Source organism: Salvelinus sp. IW2-2015, linkage group LG32 (assembly GCF_002910315.2).
Source record: "Salvelinus sp. IW2-2015 linkage group LG32, ASM291031v2, whole genome shotgun sequence".
Taxonomy (NCBI): Eukaryota; Metazoa; Chordata; class Actinopteri; order Salmoniformes; family Salmonidae; genus Salvelinus; species Salvelinus sp. IW2-2015.
In genome coordinates this window covers 32,222,404-32,244,248 of record NC_036871.1, presented here as the reverse complement: position 1 = coordinate 32,244,248, position 21,845 = coordinate 32,222,404, and the positions used below count along the sequence as shown (strand labels likewise).

Sequence of the window (21,845 nt, the reverse complement as noted above, 5' to 3'; positions counted from 1 at the left end):
GTAATTTTTACGTTATTTTTTTTTATACATTTGCAACATTTTCTAAAAACCTGTTTTTGCTTTGTCATTATGGGGTATTGTGTGCAGATTGATCAAGGGGAAAACAATTTGAATCCATTTTAGAATAAGGCTAAAATACTTTACCAATGTGCTGCAGGCCTACTCACATGTGAAAGACTAACAACAGGATTAATGATTAGCCACTGTTCTTAGTTTAGTCATTTTTCCTGCTTAAACTTGGATATTTTGGAAATCCAAGGTGAAATTGAGTACATCTGCTGCGCACCTGTTTTTGCTCAGTCTTGTCATACAATATTGACAATGGAATACACTTTTAATATTTTATAAACCATATAGTTATCATCAAAGACATATCTTAGCAGGAGTCCAGGACATTTTGTTCACTGGAATTCCTCTCTGCACGGTTACCGTATCATGTGAATTTAGCGCGCTATGGAGGACTCGACCAATCAACGACGCGCGCGCATTCAACGGTATTCACCCTGCAGTGCAGGAGAACAGGACTAGTAGCTCAGTAAAAATGTAAAATAAAGCAGACTTTTCAGCTCCTCATCTTCACGTTGATGGTCAACTAAGGCCAACATTTCAAAACTAAGGTAGTCAACAACATTGAAATTAGTCATATTTCATATTTGAGTGTGTCTGACGTGTTTTCTCTGCCCTGCATCACTTTACAACCTTATGCTAGCTAGCTGGTTTGCTAGGTAACGTTAGCTGCTAAGCTAACATTACTGGCTAGTCAGACTCYGACTAGGTTTCAAACCAGTCATTGATCATATCTAATGTTAGCTAGCTGGCTAGTTTGCTAGCGACACAAAAGTCCAATTGATACGCAAACTTGAGACAATAAACCGGGTTAAAATGCATGAACATAACTAGTTAACATTATCATGATGGAATCCAGTCATCCAGAATTCTAACCTTTCTCTCCAAGGTTTTGTGTCAAAATTCAAGAGCTAGTCAAGTCACAAGGCATTGGGATGGACTGGTTCCACTGTAACAGCTGCTTCCGAAGAGAGGGGCAGAACTTTGCTGTCTCCAGCTGTGGTCACATCTGCTGTGAAGGCTGCATCAACCCCAATAAAAGTATGACTGTTGTCATTTCCCTGTCCCCCGCCCACACCCATCCTATGGTCCCAGATCTGTTCTTATTTCATACTGTTGTGTTGTCTCCAAATGTTGCCTTTTTTCCCCTCAGAACATTGCACTGTGTGTGGAGCCAGCTGCAATTACCTGGCCATCTCAGACCAGGTTGGTTTACTTTTTTCAATTCAATGACTGTCACTGATTCATCAACAGCAACATGTAGCCTACCCAGTAAATCAAGTGTCCCTCATCTCTACATACTTATAACACTTTCTTCTCCCTACATCACTCTTCCTATATTGGAAGATGAAGCCTCAGGAGCAGGTGTTCTTCAAAGACCCTGTGAAGATCATTCAGTCTCGTCTGGAGCACATAGCACAGGTTCAACTGTTTTACATTTTGTGTTAGGTGTATTTGATATAAAAGTTGCGGGGTAAAAGTGTAAAAATGAAAGTTAAACACAAATGTTTATTACGGGCCTACCAGCGTAGCACCTATTTGTACGATGATATCGCTGCCTGTCAGATTGCTCTATTCCAGCAAAGGCAGAAGGAAAGGGTCATTGTCTACTTCAAAAACAAATCTATGGAGCTGGAGAGGAGACTGAAGGATGTGACAGATCAGTGTTACAGGTTCAGTAACAACAACCGATAGATAGTATGTTACTATTATTCTTCTGCCTTACTTCAGTCAATTACAGTGACATTTCTTTCTCTCGCATAACCTTTATGCAGGCAAGTTTTAGAGCTGAAAAGAGAGAATGCCGAGTTGAAGAAACCTCTCTCTCAGAGGAGGGTATGATTTTCAGTGTATTTAGCATCGAATGTCTTTGAGCAATTAGCAAACACTGTCTTTTGACTTTGATTAATCAAGTACGCTATTGCTGTCACAATACTCATTTTAGACTTTACTCTTTTTTTCACAGGCATCACCTGGACAATTTCAAACAAATGGGTATAAGTTCTACTATTTATCACATCTGAGAAAAATATTTTCAATATGTCATTATCTCATAAGCTCAAAGCGTTTACTGACAACTGATCTGTTTCCCTAGCAGTGCCCAAAGGATGTCTCTCCCAGTGGCTGTTACCTCCCCAGGTAAAGATGAATGTTGATGGGTTGTGGTCAGAGGCATTTCAGAGATCTTAGCAAGACGATACAATTTAAATGAATCCCTAATAGGAGAAATTCCATTTTAAACCTCAGATAAGCAATGGTGTGTAACTTTCCTTATCTGTCTTTACACTTACAGTCACCCCTCGCTCACGTCCTGTTAGGTAGGAGATATATGAATGTGGTTGCACAGACAGGCATGTATGCATACACACATCACACTGACTGTCTAACAGCAGTCTTTCAAACACAATGTCCTATATTCTCTCAATTTATTAAATTCAGAGATATTTTCACCTGTCAATAACTATGTTTCAGCCACCAAGGCTTTGCTGAAACCCAGGAGAGATTCAGAGATAGAAACCCTAGGCTCACCCTCGCAGTGAGTTTTCATTCCTTCTGTCTTAACTGTAGCAGACTGAGAAACCCTCCTCCAGTAAGTGTATTTTCTTATGGTCTCTGTTTCTCTCCTGCTCCTGCTCTCAGACTCCGCCTGGTTCTGCCACATCAATCTCCAGCCTGAGCTCTCTGCACGAGCGTGGTGGCTTCAGTGAGTGGCACACAACAGATTAACTTAATGTCATGAAAAAGAAAATCATTGGCACATTTTCATGCCAAACATTTTTGAAAGATGTCACAGAAATATATCAACAATCGACAAACAGATAGTTAAAGATTGGCATAGAATTGTCTTAGCATACCATGGTAGTTCATTCAAGCAACACAACTATTTTTCTGTAAATCACTTTGAACATCAAACTGTCAAATGTGGGATTGAAATGTTACATTTTTTTCTCTCTTCTCATAGGGACTCCCACCATTATTAGCACTCCCACCCGGTAAGAATTGATGAATATCAGTTGATTTCCATTTCCATGGTGCATCGTTGAAAGTAGTGGTACGGGTGGATTTACATTAGTAATGTTGTAGTAAGATCGCTCTTTAACATCAGATTTGCTACTTTTCTGTTTTCACCTTCCTTACTTCAGCCTTTGGATGTGGTGACCAGAGCCACGTTCCTGCTTCATGCATGTGTGTGCACCTATTAGCGTACCGTAAATACCATAGTATATGGACAAACAAAATAAGGAACGCACATCAAACTATACAGGAGCTTCTCATCTAAACCATAATGTTGCACTCTTGGTTAATGCAATGATTCACAAATGTGTTCATATTTTAAGCCTATAATTAGCAATTTGGCTAACAGCAAAAATGCTATCTACTGGTATTAAGGTAATTCTTACAGGTACATGTAGTGTGGGAGATTCTCATTTGAACAAAAGTCAGTCCTCTCCTCAATTCCTCTGTCTTCGCTCCTTCATGACCCAGAAACTGATAATTGGTTGAGTGTCAATTACACCGAACAAAAATATAAAAGCAACATGTGAAAGAAATGTTCATACGCACAAAAAGCTTTTCTCTCAAATTTGTTTACATCCCTGTTAGTGAGCATTTCTCCTTTGCTAAGATAATCCATCCACCTGACATGTGTGGCATATCAAGAAGCTGATAAAACAGCATGATCATTAAACAGGACCTTGTGCCAGGGACAAAAAAAGGCCATTCTAAAATGTGCAGTTTTGTCACACAATGCCACAGAAGTCTGAAGTTTTGCCATGCTGACTGCAGGAATGTCCACCAGAGCTGTTGCCAGATAATTGAATGAACATTTCTCTACCATAAGCTGCCTCCGTCATCGTTTTAGAGAATTTGACAGTACGTCCAACTGGCATTACAACCGCAGACCACGTGTAACCACGCCAGCCCATGACCTCCACATCCGGCTTCTTCACCTGCTGGATTGTCTGAAACCAGCCACCCGAAAAGCCGATGAAACCGGGTTTGCACAACAGAAGAACTTCTGCACAAACTGTCAGAAACCGTCTCGGGAAGCTCATCTGCATGCTCGTCGTCCTCACCAGGGTCTCGACCTGACTGCAGTTCGGCGTCGAAACTGACTTCAGTGGACAAAACTCACCTTCGATGGCCGCTGACACGCTGGAGAAATGTGCTCTTTGCGGATGAATCCCTGGTAACTGTTCCGCGTGAAGATCCTGAGGCCCATTGTTTTCGGATCCATGCACCTACCTTTTTTTTTGTTAAGGTATCTGTGACCAACAGATGCATATCAGTATTCCGAGTCATGTGAAATCCATAGATTAAGGCCTAATGAATTGATTGAAAATTGACTGATTTCCTTACATGAACTGTAACTCAGTAAAATCTTTGAAATTGTTACATGTTGGAATATTTTTGTTCATTATAATTAGTAGGCGAATGGAGGAGTGTCCTCGCCTCCTCAGATCTATGAAGCACAACTGCCCTACCTGAATCCTTTGCAGAAGAGTTGTGTGGGAGACATCTCTCAAACAGAGTTGAATCTAGATTTGTCTCTTTACACTACAAAAGTATCAGGAGTATCGTTCCTGGGACTGTGTTGTCAAAGTAGTTTAGTGTAAAGAGGCCCAAAGCTAAATGAGCAAACCTCTCCCCAATTCTCAGGTCTGAGAATCTGACTCCGAACATTTTCCAGTTCTTGACTGGGTCATCACTGCACTCCCCAAGGCCTTTCAGAAATGGCCAGTAAACCGGTAGGTTATTGTTTCATGCTGTCTCATACTGACTTAATTTCAATTCTAGTGACAAAATTGAGATCCAGTTGAATTTAGGTTTTAAATTAAGTAGCTCCTAAAGTGACGAGGTGAAATGACAAAGATCCAACTTTGATTTCAGTACGTGTCCTTAAGTATTTTGGCATAGTTCTTACTTTTTCTGCAGAATCTGAAGAACAGCTGACCCCGATCTCAGAAAGTGCAGGGAAGCAGTTAACACACACAACATTTTTTCTTTTTCTTTTTCTTTACTTGTTTCCAGTGATGCAGTTGTGCAAATGTTAAATTGAACATAATACAACATTAAAAAGACATGCTCCCGTACTTTGGCAAATAAAGTATATATATATTATTTAAACCTCCCGCTTTGGGATGATGTGTCAAAGTGTAGTTCATATATGCATAATCTATGAGCAGAATTACTGTCTTCAATTCAATTACCCACAAAATCCCTAGTTTGAAAATACTTTTCTTGAAACTGTGCAGCACCATTTCCCCTACATTTCACCCCACGTGGGCCAGCCCCTTAACAATTTGAGTTCTAGCCCTTGCATTGATTGGAAGCTAGCAAGAAGCCTGCCCAGCATTATCCAATGAGGTTGCAGGATGGGACCAAAGACTCAGTGGAAACAGTAGAGAGCAATGAGGTGGTGCACATATGTGATGTAGTACGCAATTTTCAGGGATCACTTTTGGCTTGGGAGTGCTACTTTCACAACTACTAGATATAAAAGATACAAAAGTACTGGAGAATCTCTGACTTTTGAAATGAGCGCCATGTGTCCAGTTAAGTAGAAAATTGAAAAACTGTTTACAACTACAATTAAAGGGATCGGCAACTGAGAAGTGTTAAGACAAACATTTCTCCTTCAGCCCTCTACAGCATTCTTGTACTTCCTTTGTAATGTTCTCATAGCTAATATAATTTTTTTTTTACACTGTAGAAAATGTTGCTTAATGTTGKTTAAAATACTTTTACTGGTATACCTGGATGAATGTAACACGTGTAATTTTCCTCTCAGAGGCATAGAAAATGGCCTGCACAAAACACTACTTATTGCGTTGGATTAAAGTGGACTAAGACAATCTATTATGCTTCTGTCCCTTCTCTGCTGAACTGAATTTGGTTGGATTACACAATTCCAGTGACTTCTTTTGCCCCTCAATCCCCTCACACAAATGCTCAATATAGGAAGAATACTGTCCCCACCAATCTGGGGCATGGACTAGGTGAAATAAACTGAAAACCCAACAATAAAATAAGCCTATATTGCAGCCCTTCACAGGTAAACAGAAATTGAGACAGTTGAGCAGAGTGAAAAATACAGGATTATACAGAACCAAAGAGTGCAGTTCAGTATCTTCAGTTTATCCAAAATATGTTTGGAACTTGTAGTCTTCGTGGACATTGAACTTCACTTTAAAACATTGCAGGTCAGTGCAAACTGCATAACAATTTTAATAGGTATTCAATTTTTCTGAAAAGGAATGCATTTAATAAACATTATCACAGCTAAAATGTCAGGGCTCAAAAATTCAAGTGCAACCTGTCTATTCAGAAGTATTACGTGTGGATGTCCAGTTTGTTTTTGTAAAAAGGACATGTAGGTTGTAAAGGAATGATTACTACTTTAAGTGATTAATCAGTGTCTTTACCCTAAGACTCATAAATMATGTTATGTTTAGGTTTTCCCAGTGCAGTTTCACTTCTGTAAAATACAGAACTAAACTACAGTACCTAAGGAGCTCTAACCAATACATACTTTTTATCCAGTTAATATGTTGCTACAATACTGGACTACAAATTATATAACACAAACAAAATAGGTGGGGGGGGAATTGAACCAGTGTACTATGTACTGTCCTGTCTACAGTAGGCAGCACCATCAGGATTTAGTCCAAACTTATGAAAAAAAGAGAATGCAGCAATAATTCAGCACAGTCGCAAAATCTGTGCTGATACTAAGCATTTAAGAGTCACACCTGCTCACATTAAAGCAAAGTAATTCAATATGAAATGTTTGTCAAATTTATGAGAAATTCTGGGTAAGACATTATCAGTCTTGTCCTCTGTAAAAAAGAGAGACACTGCTACTTTCCAACCCCTACCAGCCCACAAGTTCCTCATCTCAATCAGTAACATTGGGCTCTGGGTCAAATGCCTTGCTCTCCTGAGATGCAAACCAGTCCCGCACCTGCTGGTAGCTCATTCGTGACTTTTTGCAAAGGGCATCAAGGTCTTTCTCATGAAGAACCCCTGTCGAGCGATGGTAAACCTCCAGCGGATTGATGTCCGGGGAATCTGCAGTGGATGTTGGTGCTGTTGCGCCATTCACTTGAGACTTTCGTTTGCGGCTACCCGTAACCCGAGGGGTTCCACTGGAACCATTTCCACCACTGCCATTTTGCTGTGTGGCTAATTCAGCCAGGAATTGCTCTCGGAATTGCTCACGGACCCCCTGCACCCAACGTAGCTGACCATTTTTAACAGCATAGCGCGTATCCCCAAACCACTGGCTGACATCTGCACGAGGCAAGCCTGTGAGCTCTACCAGCTGGGTGTAGTCCTCACTCTTAGGCCACTGGCACCGCAAGAAGTGCTCCTTTAGTATGTCCAGTTGTTCCTTGGTCTTCCGTGGTCGGCCAGCGGGTGTAAGAAGAGGAGACGAGGTTGAGGGAGGACTGGAGAGAGACAGGGCTGTCAGTGAGGCTTTGGCTGAGCGAGCAGACCTCTGCACCGTGCTGGTGCTAGAAGAACTACGCTTATTAGCAGTCAAAGTTGAAGGGGTGGTAGAATGCGAGGGGAGGGGGGAAGTGGAGATGGTAACGGCTGATGGTGATTGTTTAATCTCTGGGTTCTTACTGCCCCTAAAGTGTAGAGGCTTTTCTTGTTTCACCACCGCCTCGTTCTCTTCCTTAACAGTTTCAGTGTGAACTGAGGCTTCCTCCGCAACCTCGTCCTCCTCTGCCTCCACTCCCACTGCTCCCTCCCCAAATGCCTCCAAGCTGTTTGACAGAAAGTTCTGGAAGAAGTGTGAATCTTTCACTCCGTTGCTGCGAGCTCCCTTCTCTTGAGCCCTTCCCTGCACTTCAAGACCATTTTCTTGATCCCGAGGCCTGTGTGCTACGAGTGGAAGAGGTCGAAGTTGCTGAGATTCGTTCTTTGCGTCTCCTGTAGTCAACTGAGGATAGACCATGGATGTTCCAAGCAGTCCACGCCCATTTCTAAGCTGGTACCGGCTGTCGCTGAACCACTTGCGGATGTCATTGCGGCTCAGGCTGGTTTCCTCCTGCAGGCGTCGGAGCTCAGTCTCTGCGGGCCAGTTTTCCCGCAGGAAGCTGCTGCGAAGGACTGCAAGTTGGGCTTTGGTCTTTTTGTAGCGTCCGCGTTGTTGTTGCTGTGGAGAGCCAAGTGAGGTCTCAGAGAGGCTCAGGGAAGCATCAGTTGCGGTAGTTGCTGGCATGTCCACAGGAGGGCGGTAGTAGTATGAATCCTGAGGGGGTGGGAGAGAGGAACTGAAATGTTGGACAGTGGCGGCTGGTTTGCAGGGTTCTGGGGTCTCATGTCTGGCTCGTTTTCTTGGGTGAAGCAGGTAGGAGTGAAGACCATTATTAATTTGATCATCGTCCTCTGTCTCCACAGATATTGCCCCACACCCATTCCTAATTTTTATCTCCTTCTCATTTGCATAGTCGTTAGTCCGCTCAGGTCCGGCCAGCTTGCGACGCGTCTCCTCAATCTCCTCTGAGGCCCAGCTGATACCGTATTTGATTCTCTGCACCATGAACCAGACCTTGACTTTGTCCAGAGGCAGGGCACAAAGCCGTGCCAAGGCATTCACCTCACGAGATGTTGGGTATGGGAACACATTGAATGCCTGGACCAGCTCTGGGATGGTGTCAAGCTCACGTGTCTGATCTGACTGTGTCCATACTAGCTTCAGGCCCTCCGAGACCAAAGGCAGGCACACCACAGAGTTATGGTTGGTGCTGAAACTAACACCCCCATCTCTGCCCTCGCTTACATCACTGTCTGTTGCACTGGGGTCAGAGGATAGATTGCTCTTTCCATTGGTGATCTGATAGTGTGAAGTCTTGGAGGAATGCAGGGAGGTATGCTTTCCTTCATTCTCTGTCCATGTGACATCACACTGGGATGACTCCTTCATGTTTACCTCCAGTCCTATTCTTCTGTTACGGTCAACCTGTGTTGCCATCGGTGATGTCACCGCCCGTCACTCCAGTCTGGTAGAGATATGATAAAGATATCAAATACATTGTGTGCTTTATAAATTGATTATAACATTAACAGTGAAATCTCACTGGAGGTTGCCAATGTTTAGATACTATAATGTTGTCATGTGCTTTAGGGGAAAATGTGTCAAAGGAGCAGTATATGAGTCACGGTCTGGATGAAAGTATCTAGAGGAGGACTTTCTATTCCCAAAGTCAAAGACCTGACAGCTGTTTCCCCTCCCCCTCTAAGTCACACTCCCTTCTCAAAGTCTCACCATGAAACTGGTCGTATATCCTCTGTCCAGATTGTGCTCCCCTCCCCCTTGGAACCAAAGTGTGGTGATTGACTTGTGTTGTGAGGGTGGGGTGTGTAGTCAGGGGGTCTCAGGGAAAGGGGGGGGGGCTGTGAGAAATCTGCCACAGGCGCTTCTCTTACCCGTTTCCAGCACTGGCTTTGTTCCGTCGTCCTTGTTTCCCTTCAAGTCGTCAGTCCTCAGAATCAAGTTTGACCCCCCTGACAGAGGCAGTGAGGCACAGCAGAAACACCTATGGAAAGACAAAAGAGATTGAGCAATTGACATATTCAATGTGTAGGCAATTCATACATTATAAAATATATACATAAATAAAACATTGTCATTTATGAAAGTGTTGTATAATAACCTGCATTATTTTTTTTTTTAAACATCTAAAGCAGAGGCATTGACTTTACACAAAAGGTCAACTTGAGACCGGCTATTTGAAGGAATTTATGTGCAACCTCTGTCCTTATCTGACCAAAACCACAAGTTCATTGTCAATTCACAGAGCAAACTATGACGTGCAACAGGTGTAAATTTAAAGTAATTTCCCCCTGACAAACACACAAAACTGGAATTTAATCCAAGTACACCACACTCAAGAGGTCTATTTATCCTGGCGGGGCGCAGTGTGCATGTCCCAGACTGGCACTAACACCCGATTCAACTTACTTTGATGACCAATAACGAACCTTTGTTAGCGGAATCAGGTGTGTATGATGAATGAATAAGTGTGCAGGACTGTGACAAATGACGCATACCCTGTGTCCTTCCAGCTAGGAGTTCACATGATGATTACCACAGCACAGGGTTTCCCAAACTCAGCCCTTGGTCTTCCCAATGATGCACGTTTAAGTTTTTGCCCTAGTGTTACACAGCTGATTTAAATAATCAAAGCTTGATGAGGTGATTATTTGAGTCAGATGTGTAGTGTTAAGGCAAAAACCAACCAGTACACCCCTGGGAGGCCCCAGGACCGAGTTTGGGAAACCCTGCGATTTTTAATAAACAAACTAACACGAAAAGAAACTGGGAGTCAAGTATTTGAGAAATTAGATCAAGTTATGCTGACCAATTTAAGAGCCCGACGGTCAGGAATATCTAGAATCGGATCCCAGAACCAAATCACTCAAGTGATTAGCGAACTAAATGTATCCTGCTGCGTTCTGTTGAAACTCTGTTTCTCGGAAGTTATTCGTTCATATCCCAAAAATGATTGGGCCAACCAGGGAGTGAGCAAACTAGTAGCCCGTTAACATTTTATATTGCCGACGACAGAAAGATATTCGGCGCTTTACTAACGGTAACCAGGCCTCATATCATACAGCAAGACAGCATACGATGTTAAACAGCTCACAGGTTGGAGCAGTGGCCATGACAATAGGCCTACCCTTCCGATGTCTTGATCCTTTGTGGCGTACTAGCTAAAATGGTCAGACTGCGCACTCACACGGACACGCTTCAGTAATAACAAAAATAACTTACCGGAATCATGTATTTCACCCCTTCACTCTGGGGTTGGATAAAGTGAAAACAAAATATCCCAATCTTCTCTTTTGTTAATGGCTGAAGTTGGAGAGAACAAAACGGGGGAACAATACCGTTTGTCTGACCCTGATGCTTTATTTATCCGTCGAACCTCAAAACGGGTTCTCGTTTCGGAAACAATTCTAGAACTTTGTAGCTGTCTCAAGTTGAGACCCAAACTGATACTAAATATGATACGCCTTTAGAATCGAATAATCGATTTGTTAATTGTTTGAAATTGTTTCCTTACTGTACCTACCCCCCTCGGTCCGTTGTTGCTTTTGTTCTGTAAATCCGAAAGTGTGTCGTGTCCGGCCAAATCGAGGCTAGGAGGACCAGGAACTCAGAGCACCCCCCCTCCCCTCAGTATCTCCTGGGTGACGGTAAAGAGGGTGTGCCATTCTATGCAAAGACAGGGATTGGAGGAAGGAGGTGCCTGTCATTGGGATTGGTCGGCAAWATAACTCTTCAATTACACACTTATAGGAACCGCAATCGCCATGTTTGTAAGGTTATCTTAGTTGTTTAGAAAGAGTACGTTCAGATTCCATTAGACCAACGATGGTCTATTATATTGACAAGATAGTCCAGTGACCGCTCTAACAATAGAAGTACATGTCATCGAAAGCAGGCGGGAGGAACGAGATCAGGTGGGACCATTCTAGCCAATGAGAGGGCAGAGACGCGTGTGAACAACAGGCCATAGAGATAGATGACTCATCTCTGTATCTGTGCCAATATCGTCTCTGTGACAGCATGGGCAGCGCAATTGAGCAAGGCTTAGTCAATTTTCTTAATTTGCTGATTGCTCCCAACTCATAGGAACCCCCATCTAGTTTACTACATAAAAAATGTGTAAGCCCTCGATGGCAATGTCCATGCTAAAGTGGAGCTGCGTTCAGGACGTTTTTACGCTCTGGGACGTTCAATTGAACGGAAACGTTGCTGTACTGAACCAGTTGAAAAACGGGAAGGGGTTGGGTTGTGGAACGCTGTCTGCATGGCCACTGCCCTTTAAACACGTTACTTCAAGCCACACCTCACCACACCCACCAAACGGGCGCAAACATACCTCAAAGTCTGTTCAAGAATGTTTTGGAGTAACATGTCGTTCGCAAGGTAAACCTCTGGTTATATCCACGATGACTCCTTTATCTCCATGACAACAGCCACAACTCAGATATAAAAGTAGTTTTTTTCTAAATTGCCGAAATGCAATGTGCGTCCACTCACATCAGTACAGTAATAACAACCTAACAATTTACGAACTTCTATTTAATCAAATAAGCCTCATGTAGCAAATTAGCAATTCCATTTTTGTTGACCAAATTCAAAACTCATTGATATCCATACAAAAATTCCTCACCTCATGGGCTTATTTTCGTGGACAGATTTTGGGTTGAGTAAAACCTCTGGCTTCACATTCCTCTCTGATTAGGCTATTAATAAAACACTTAAATAACTGTTTAAATAAGTGCACAACACGAGCCTTAAGTAAACTCATGCAATAACAATGACCCTGCTACACACAACATATTAGTGCTAAGTGGTATAGGAATGTAGATAATTTTATTGCTATCAGTATTACAAAATACATTCACATTTGGTTAGCGTTTTTAGATGCAGCTAAAGATCACAGCTGGCATGTTTCTTCATACAATGCTCATTTGAATCAAGTCATTTTGTGTTTAGACATGTGGTAGCATCTCCCAACTTTTGTAAATCTGAGGCAATAGTTTGGCAAGGTTAATCACATGCAAGCTTATAAATTGGTAAAACTCATAGTACTCAATAAAGAACAATGGTGCAGATCCTCCATAGGAATATGAACACAGAATTATAATGATTTAGTATTCTATGTATAGGAATACCGTGTAATGTACATTACTGCCACTGCAGTAATCCATGTGTCACAGAAGAGTTTGAGGAGTCTCAGAAGCGTCCATGGTGAGGGTAAGAACAAACCGAGGAACCCAGAAAAATGAGGGTACCATCTAGGACAGCCAGGAAAGATATGGGACCTGGGTAAGGAGGAATTTGAAGGAGATGTGGTCTGTCACACTCCCACCTGAAAATAAAGAGAGAGTAAGTTAGAGACTGGTGTACAGGCCTATGTACATTTCAGTTCAGCGTGCAAATAGATTATCTCCCTACCGTCAACATCTTGTATCCCGTAGCCCCTAACCAGGTCAACACGTTTCCTGACAGCAACATCAGGTTATCTTCAAATCAGAAACGGAATGCAAAACAGAACTTCAACTCTGAAAAACATCTGCAAATCAAAAAACAGTTAAGGTGAGAGCCCAGATGTAAAACAAACAAATCTTCAAAAGGATATTTAGCCTGTTTTGTTGTTAAATAAGGCGTTATAATTAACTGAAGAAATACACTCACTGGACAGTTTATTAGGTACACTCATCTAGTACCGAGTCAAGACGCCCTTTGCCTCCCGAACAGCCTGAATTCTTCAGGGCATGGAAACATTGCTCAATTGGTATCAAGGGACCTAATGTGTGCCAGGAAAACATTCCCCACACCATTACACACCCGCCACCAGCCTGTACCGTTGACACAAGGGAATGCCAATTCCTGACTGTTATCAGCATGACGCTACAAGAAACGGGATTCGTTGGACCAGGCAACATTTTTCCACTCCTCAATTGTCCAGTGTTGGTGATCGTGTGCCCACTGGAGCCGCCGCTTCTAGTTTTTAGCTGATAGGAGGGGAACCCGGTGTGGTTGTCTACTGCAAAAGCCCATCCGTGACAAGGCCTGACGAGTTGTGCATTCCCGAGATACTGTTGTATTGTGCTGTTATTTGCCTGTTTGTGGCCTGCATGTTAGCTTGCATGTTTCTTAACATTCTCATTCGACCTCATCAACTAGCCGTTTTCACCTGCAGAACTACCGCTGATTCAAATCAAATTTATTTATAAAGCCCTTCTTACATCAGCTGATATCTCAAAGTGCTGTACAGAAACACAGCCTAAAACTCCAAACAGCAAGCAATGCAGGTGTAGTCCTGAGGCATGGTCCTAGGGCTCAGGTCCTCCGAGAGAGAGAGAGAAAGAGAGAGTTAGAGAGCATACTTAAATTCACACAGGAGAAATACTCCAGATATAACAGACTGGCCCTAGCCCCCCAACACATAAACCACTGCAGCATAAATACTGGAGGCTGAGACAGGAGTGGTCGGGAGACACTGGCCCCATCTGACGATACCCCCGGACAGGGCCAAACAGGCAGGATATAACCCCACCCACTTTGCCAAAGCACAGCCCCCACACCACTAGAGGGATATCTTCAACCACCAACTTACCATCCTGAGACAATACAGAGTATAACCCACAAAGATCTCCGCCACGGCACAACTCAAGGGGGGGCGCCAACCCAGACAGGAAGATCATGTCAATGACTCAACCCACTCAAGTAACGCACCCCTCCTAGGGACGGCATGGAAGAGCACCAGTAAGCCAGTGACTCAGCCCCTGTAATAGGGTTAGAGGCAGAGAATCCCAGTGGAGAGAGGGGAACCGGCCAGGCAGAGAAGGCAAGGGTGGTTCAGTGCTCCAGTGCCTTTCCATTCACCTTCACACTCCTGGGCCGGACTACACTCAGACAGAAAGTAGAGCATTGTATTTGTCTAACCTAGAAGTGACAAAAGCATGGATTACTTTTTCTGCATCATTTTTGGACAGAAAGTTTCTGATTTTTGCAATGTTACGTAGATGCAAAAAAAGTTGTCCTTGAAACAGTCTTGATATGTTTGTCAAAAGAGAGATCAGGGTCCATAGTAACGCCGAGGTCCTTCACAGTTTTATTTGAGACGACTGTACAACCATCAAGATTAATTGTCAGATTCAACAGAAGATCTCTTTGTTTCTTGGGACCTAGAACAAGCATCTCTGTTTTGTCTGAGTTTAAAAGTAGAACATTTTCAGCCATCCACTTCCTTATGTCTGAAACACAGGCAATTTTGGGGCTTCACCATATTTCATCGAAATGTACAGCTGTGTGTCATCCCCATAGCAGTGAAAGTTAACATTATGTTTCCGAATGACATCACCAAGAGGTAAAACATATAGTGAAAACAATAGTGGTCCTAAAACGGAACCTTGAGGAACACCGACATGTACAGTTGAGGACAAACCATCCACAGAGACAAACTGATATCTTTCCGACAGATAAGATCTAAACCAGGCCAGAACTTGTCCGTGTAGACCAATTTGCGTTTCCAATCTCTCCAAAAGAATGTGATGATCGATGGTATCAAAAGCAACACTAAGGTCTAGGAGCACGAGAACAATGCAGAGCCTCGATCTGACGCCATTAAAAGGTCATTTACCACCTTCACAAGTGCAGTCTCAGTGCTATGATGGGGTCTAAAACCAGACTGAAGCATTTCGTATACATTGCTTTCAGGAAGGCAGTGAGTTGCTGCGCAACAGCTTTTTCTCAAATTTTTGAGAGGAATGGGAGATTCGATATAGGCCGATAGTTCTTTATATTCTCTGGGTCAAGGTTTGGCTTTTTCAAGAGATGCTTTATTACTGCCACTTTTAGTGAGTTTGATACACATCCGGTGGATAGAGAGCCGTTTATTATGTTCAACATAGGAGGGCCAAGCACAGGAAGCAGCTCTTTCAGTAGTTTAGTTGGAATAGGGTCCAGTATGCAGCTTGAAGGTTTAGAGGCTTGAAGGTTTATTTTCATCATTGTGTCAAGAGATATAGTACTAAAACACTTGAGTGTCACCCTTGATCCTAGGTCCTGGCAGAGGACCGAGGATGTTTTTGGTTTATCGCACCATTCTCAGTAAACCCTAGACACTGTTGTGCGTGAAAAGCCCAGGAGGCCAGCTGTTTCTGAGATGCTGGGACCAGCGCGCCTGACCTGATGATCATACCACGCTCAAAGTTGCTCAGGTCACTAGTTTTGCCCATTCTAATGTTTAATCGAACAGTAACTGAATGCCTTGATGCTTGTGTGCCTTCTTTATATAGCAAGCCATGACCACGTGACTCACTGTCTGTAGGAGCTAACCATTTTTGTGAACGGGGTGGTGTACCTAATAAACTGGCCACTGAGTGTATAACGGTGCATGACCATGTACATGCTGTAGTATAATGTAAATGTAATGTACCTTTCGCCAGCTCCACAATGCACTTCCCACTCAGCTCTGTGGTGTCTTCATTGGCAAAGATGTCTCTGAATTGAGAGAAATGGGGTAATGCCTTTATCACAAAGTCACTACAGTGAAATAATAAGAACTAGTAAAGCCTATGAAAATATATAATTCAGAAAATCATGAAGAAAACAGCATCAGTCTTTCAAACTCATATTGAAGAGCAATACTGTCAAATGGTTTATCATCTACCTTAGGATCAATACCTGGTGGAGAATCCTTCTCAATGATGATGAGTTGAGACACCAACTCTGTCTGAACTACTCAAGGCCATAGACTGACAGAGGCCACTCCCCTTCTCCTCAGCTCAATGGCTGTGTCTGCAGCTAGCCTGTCACACTGAAGAGGATAGGATACGAATATCATAGCCCAAAAAAAAGCATGGAGGGTTTGGTAAACTTGTTTAAAGTTGAGCAAGGGGTCAAGATGGCGGCATGACGCTTCCCACCATTAGCTATGACAAATTGAAAACCCTAGTCATTGGCGACTCCATTACCCGCAGTATTAGACTTAAAACGAATCACCCAGCGATCATACACTGTTTACCAGGGGGCAGGGCTACCGACGTTAAGGCTAATCTGAAGATGGTGCTGGCTAAAGCTAAAACTGGCGAGTGTAGAGAGTATAGAGATATTGTTATCCACGTCGGCACCAACGATGTTAGGATGAAACAGTCAGAGGTCACCAAGCGCAACATAGCTTCAGCGTGTAAATCAGCTAGAAAGATGTCGGCATCGAGTAATTGTCTCTGGCCCCCTCCCAGTTAGGGGGAGTTATGAGCTCTACAGCAGAGTCTAACAACTCAATCGCTGGTTGAAAACTATTTTCTGCCCCTCCCAAAAGATAGAATTTGTAGATAATTGGCCCTCTTTCTGGGACTCACCCACAAACAGGACCAAGCCTGACCTGCTGAGGAGTGACGGACTCCATCCTAGCTGGAGGGGTGCTCTCATCTTATCTACCAACATAGACAGGGCTCTAACCCCTCTAGCTCCACAATGAAATAAGGTGCAGGCCAGGCAGCTAGCCAGCCTGCCAGCTTAGTGGAGTCTGCCACTAGCATAGTCAGTGTAGTCAGCTCAGCTATCCCCATTGAGACTGTGTTTGTGCCTCGACCTAGGTTGGGCAAAACTAAACATGGCGGTGTTCGCCTTAGCAATCACACTAGGATAAAGACCTCCTCCATTTCTGCCATTATTGAAAGAGATCGTGATACCTCACATCTCAAAATAGGGCTACTTAATGTTAGATCCCTCACTTCAAAGGCAGTTATAGTCAATGAACTAATCACTGATCATAATCTTGATGTGATTGGCCTGTGTAACGGCCGTCCCTCGGTGAGTGAGTAGACCAAGGCGCAGCGGGTGATGAATACATAATGTTTATTTGACAAGACGGAAAAACACGAAACGAAATACACTTGAATGATTAACAAAATAACAAAACGAACTAGACAGACCTAAACTATGAACTTACATGAAACGAGGAACACATAAACAGGAACGACCGAGACAGTACCGTGTGGTGCAAAATACACAGACACAGCGACACAGGAGACAATCACCCACAAACAAACAGTGAGAACAACCTACCTTAATATGACTCTCAATTAGAGGAAAACGCAAAACACCTGCTCTAATTAAGAGCCATACCAGGCAACCCAAAACCACATAGAAACAGCAAACATAGACTGCCCACCCAAAACTCACGCCCTGACCATCACACACATACAAAACAGAAAACAGGTCAGGAACGTGACAGAACCCCCCTCAAGGTGCGAACGCCGGGCGCACCAGCACAAAGTCCAGGGGAGGGTCTGGGTGGGCATCTGACCACGGTGGTGGCTCAGGCTCCGGACGCTGTCCCCACACCACCATAGTCACTCCCCGCTTCTGTATCCCCCTCCCAATGACCACCCTCCAACTAAAACCACCTAAATGAAGGGGCAGCACCGGGATAAGGGCCAGCACCGGGATAAGGGCAGCACCGGAATAAGGGGCAGCACCGGGCTGAGGACTCTGGCAGGTCCTGGCTGAGGGACTCTGGCAGGTCCTGGCTGAGGGACTCTGGCAGGTCCTGGCAGGTCTGGGAGGGACTCTGGCAGGTCCTGGCAGGTCCTGGCTGAGGGACTCTGGCAGGTCTGGCTGAGGGACTCTGGCAGGTCCTGGCTGAGGACTCGGCAGGTCTGGCTGAGGACTCTGGCAGGTCTGGCTGAGGGACTCTGGCAGGTCCTGGCTGAGGGACTCTGGCAGGTCGCTGAGCTCTGGAGGTGGTGAGGACTCTGGCAGGTCCTGGCTGAGGGACTCTGGCAGGTCCTGGCTGAGGGACTCTGGCAGGTCCTGGCTGAGGGACTCTGGCAGGTCCTGGCTGAGGGACTCTGGCAGGTCCTGGCTGAGGATCTGGCAGGTCCTGGCTGAGGGACTCTGGCAGGTCCTGGCTGAGGACTCTGGCAGTCCTGGCTGACGGGCTCTGGCAGGTCCTGGCTGGACGGCTCTGGCAGGTCCTGGCTGGACGGCTCTGGCAGGTCCTGGCTGGACGGCTCCTGGCAGGTCCTGCTGGACGGCTCTGGCAGGTCCTGGCTGGACGGCTCTGGCAGGTCCTGGCTGGACGGCTCTGGCTGATCCGGTCTGGCGGAAGGCTCTGGCTGATCCGGTCTGGCGGAAGGCTCTGGCTGATCCGGTCTGGCGGAAGGCTCTGGCTGATCCGGTCTGGCGGAAGGCTCTGGCTGATCCGGTCTGGCGGAAGGCTCTGGCTGATCCGGTCTGGCGGAAGCTCTGGCTGATCCGGTCTGGCGGAAGGCTCTGTAGGCTCTGGCAGACGGGCGGCTTTGCAGGCTCATGGCAGACGGGCGGCTTTGCAGGCTCATGGCAGACGGGAGTTCAAGGCGCCGCTGGGCAGACGGGCAGTTCAGGCGCCGCTGGGCAGACGGGCAGTTCAGGCGCCGCTGGGCAGACGGGCAGTTCAGGCGCCGCTGGGCAGACGGGCAGTTCAGGCGCCGCTGGGCAGACGGCAGTAGGCGCCGCTGGGCAGACGGGCAGTTCAGGCGCCGCTGGGCAGACGGGCAGTGCAGCAGGCGTTGGGCAGACGGCCGACTCTGCCCTGCTGAGGCGCAACAGTAGGCCTGGTGCGTGGTATATAGGCACTGGCTGCGCTGGAGAGGAGGAAAGCTCTGACAGCGCTGGAACAGGTGGGAGCAGCTGGAGAGAGAACCGCGAGAGACAGCCTGGTGCGGGGGGCTGCCACCGGTGGACTGGTACTTGGAGGTGGCACCGGGTATACCGGACCGTGAAGGAGGACACGTGCTCTTGAGCACCGAGCCTGCCCAACCTTACCAGGTTGAATGGTGCCCGTAGCCCTGCCAGTGCGGCGAGGTGGAATAGCCCGCACTGGGCTATGCTGGCGAACCGGGGACACCATTCGTAAGGCTGGTGCCATGTATGCCGGCCCGAGGAGACGTACTGGAGACCAGATACGTTGGGCCGGCTTCATGACATCTGGCTCGATGCCCAACCTAGCCCTCCCAGTGCGGCAAGGTGGAATAGCCCGCACTGGGCTAAGCACGCGTACTGGGGACACCGTGCGCTTTACCGCATAACACGGTGTCTGACCAGTACAACGCTCTCTCACTCCACGGTAAGCACGGGGAGTTGGCTCAGGTATCCTACCCGGCTTTGCCACACTCCTCGTGTGCCCCCCCCAAGAAATGTTTGGGTCTGACTCTCGGGCTCCCAACCGCGTCGCCGCGCTGCCTCCTCATACCAGCGCTCCTGGGCTGTGGCTGCCTCCTTCTCCTCCCGAGAGCGGCGATTCTCTCCCACCTTAGCCCAGGGTCCTTCTCCGTTGAATACTTGCTCCCAAGACCATAAATCCTGCTTCGTGCGCTGTCGTTGCTGTCCATTAACCCGCTGCTTGATCTGGGTTTGGTGGGTGATTCTGTAACGGCCGTCCCTCGGTGAGTGAGTAGACCAAGGCGCGCGGGGTGATGAATACATAATGTTTATTTGACAAGACGGAAAAACACGAAACGAAATACACTTGAATGATTAACAAAATGAAACTAGACAGACCTAAACTATGAACTTACATGAAACGAGGAAACACATAAACAGGAACGACCGAGACGAGACAGTACCGTGTGGTGCAAAATACACAGACACAGCGGACAATCACCCACAAACAAACAGTGAGAACAACCTACCTTAATATGACTCTCAATTAGAGGAAAACGCAAAACACCTGCCTCTAATTAAGAGCCATACCAGGCAACCCAAAACCAACATAGAAACAGCAAACATAGACTGCCCACCCAAAACTCACGCCCTGACCATCCACACCATACAAAACAACAGAAAACAGGTCAGGAACGTGACAGCCTGACTGAAACATGGCTTAAGCCTGATGAATTTACTGTGTTAAATAAGGCCTCACCTCCTGGTTACACTAGTGACCATATCCCCCGTGCATCCAGCAAAGGCGGAGGTGTTGCTAACATTTTCGATAGCAAATTTTAATTACAAAAAAAAAAAATGACGTTTTCGTCTTTTGAGCTTCTAGTCATGAAATCTATGCAGCCTACTCAATCACTTTTTATAGCTACTGTTTACAGGCCTCCATATACAGCGTTCCTCACTGAGTTCCTTGTAGTCATAGCAGATAATATTCTGGTTTTTGGTGATTTTAAATATTCATATGGAAAAGTCCACAGACCCACTCCAAAAGGCTTTTGGAGCCATCATCGACTCAGTGGGTTTTGTCCAACATGTCTCTGGACCTACTCACTGCCACGTCATACTCTGGACCTAGTTTTTCCCATGGAATAAATGTTGTAGATCTTAATGTTTTTCCTCATAATCCTGGACTATCGGACCACCATTTTATTACGTTTGCAATCGCAACAAATAATCTGCTCAGACCGCAACCAAGGAGCATCAAAAGTTGTGCTATAAATTCTCAGACAACACAAAGATTCCTTGATGCCCTTCTAGACTCCTTCTGCCTACCCAAGGACGTCAGAGGACAAAAATCAGTTAACCACCTAACTGAGGAACTCAATTTAACCTTGCGCAATACCCTAGATGCAGTTGCACCCTAAAAACTAAAAACATTTGTCATAAGAAACTAGCTCCCTGGTATACAGAAAATACCCGAGCTCTGAAGCAAGCTTCTAGAAAATTGGAACGGAAATGGCGCCACACAAACTGGAAGTCTTACGACTAGCTTGGAAAGACAGTACTGTGCAGTATCGAAAGAGCCCTCACTGCTGCTCGATCATCCTACTTTTCCAACTTAATTGAGAAGAAATAAGAACAATCCAAAATTTATTTTTGATACTGTTGCAAAGCTAACTAAAAAGCAGCATTCCCCAAAGTGAGGATGGCTTTCACTTCAGCAGTAATAAATTCATGAACTTCTTTGAGGAAAAGATCATGATCATTAGAAAGCAAATTACGGACTCCTCTTTAAATCTGCGTATTCCTCCAATGCTTAGCTGTCCTGAGTCTTCACAACTCTGCCAGGACCTAGGATCAAGAGAGACACTTAAGTGTACTATATCTCTTGAACACAATGATGAAAATAATCATGGCCTCTAAACCTTCAAGCTGCATACTGGATCCTATTCCAACTAAACTACTGAAAGAGCTGCTTCATGTGCTTGGCCCTCCTATGTTGAACATAATAAACGGCTCTTCTATCCACCGGATGTGTACCAACTCACTAAAAGGGGCAGTAATAAGCCTCTCTTGAAAAAGCCAAACCTTGACC

At 45.2% G+C, this 21,845-nt stretch overlaps 2 protein-coding genes and 1 long non-coding RNA gene across 6 annotated transcripts in view; 1 reads left to right on the top strand and 2 right to left on the bottom strand.

Annotated features, from left to right (window-relative positions):
* Positions 1 to 282: 282 nt before the first annotated feature.
* Positions 283 to 5,760, top strand: LOC139023477 (E3 ubiquitin-protein ligase RNF212B-like). Its single transcript, XM_070436710.1, has 14 exons — positions 283 to 617; positions 956 to 1,107; positions 1,220 to 1,272; positions 1,414 to 1,488; positions 1,633 to 1,739; positions 1,842 to 1,902; positions 2,033 to 2,061; positions 2,162 to 2,205; positions 2,360 to 2,384; positions 2,539 to 2,602; positions 2,707 to 2,770; positions 3,029 to 3,059; positions 4,726 to 4,814; positions 5,002 to 5,760. The coding sequence occupies exons 2-13, from the start codon at positions 1,002 to 1,004 to the stop codon at positions 4,808 to 4,810; spliced, it is 744 nt and encodes a 247-aa protein (XP_070292811.1). The 5' UTR covers positions 283 to 617; positions 956 to 1,001; the 3' UTR covers positions 4,811 to 4,814; positions 5,002 to 5,760.
* A 29-nt stretch (positions 5,761 to 5,789) lies between these two features.
* On the bottom strand, positions 5,790 to 11,561 carry homeza (homeobox and leucine zipper encoding a). 4 transcript variants are annotated; one of them, XM_023977147.2, is made up of 4 exons: positions 11,157 to 11,561; positions 10,856 to 10,936; positions 9,508 to 9,617; positions 5,790 to 9,080 (listed from the first exon to the last, which is right to left on the bottom strand). In XM_023977147.2, exon 4 carries the CDS (start codon positions 9,050 to 9,052, stop codon positions 6,965 to 6,967), a length of 2,088 nt encoding a protein of 695 aa, XP_023832915.1. In that variant the 5' UTR covers positions 9,053 to 9,080; positions 9,508 to 9,617; positions 10,856 to 10,936; positions 11,157 to 11,561; the 3' UTR covers positions 5,790 to 6,964. The 4 variants fall into 4 exon arrangements, with proteins under 4 accessions (XP_023832915.1, XP_023832914.1, XP_023832916.1 ...); XM_023977146.2 differs by having other exon boundaries at positions 10,856 to 11,561; XM_023977148.2 differs by lacking the exon at positions 10,856 to 10,936.
* Positions 11,562 to 12,433: 872 nt separating this feature from the next.
* The window catches only part of LOC139023481 (uncharacterized), a 27,362-nt gene continuing 17,950 nt past the window's right edge, over positions 12,434 to 21,845 (bottom strand). The window contains exons 2-4 of the long non-coding RNA XR_011474604.1: positions 16,041 to 16,105; positions 13,052 to 13,169; positions 12,434 to 12,965 (exon numbers count right to left, since the gene is read on the bottom strand). This is a non-coding gene — a long non-coding RNA (uncharacterized lncRNA). The remainder of the gene's footprint in view (positions 12,966 to 13,051; positions 13,170 to 16,040; positions 16,106 to 21,845) is intronic.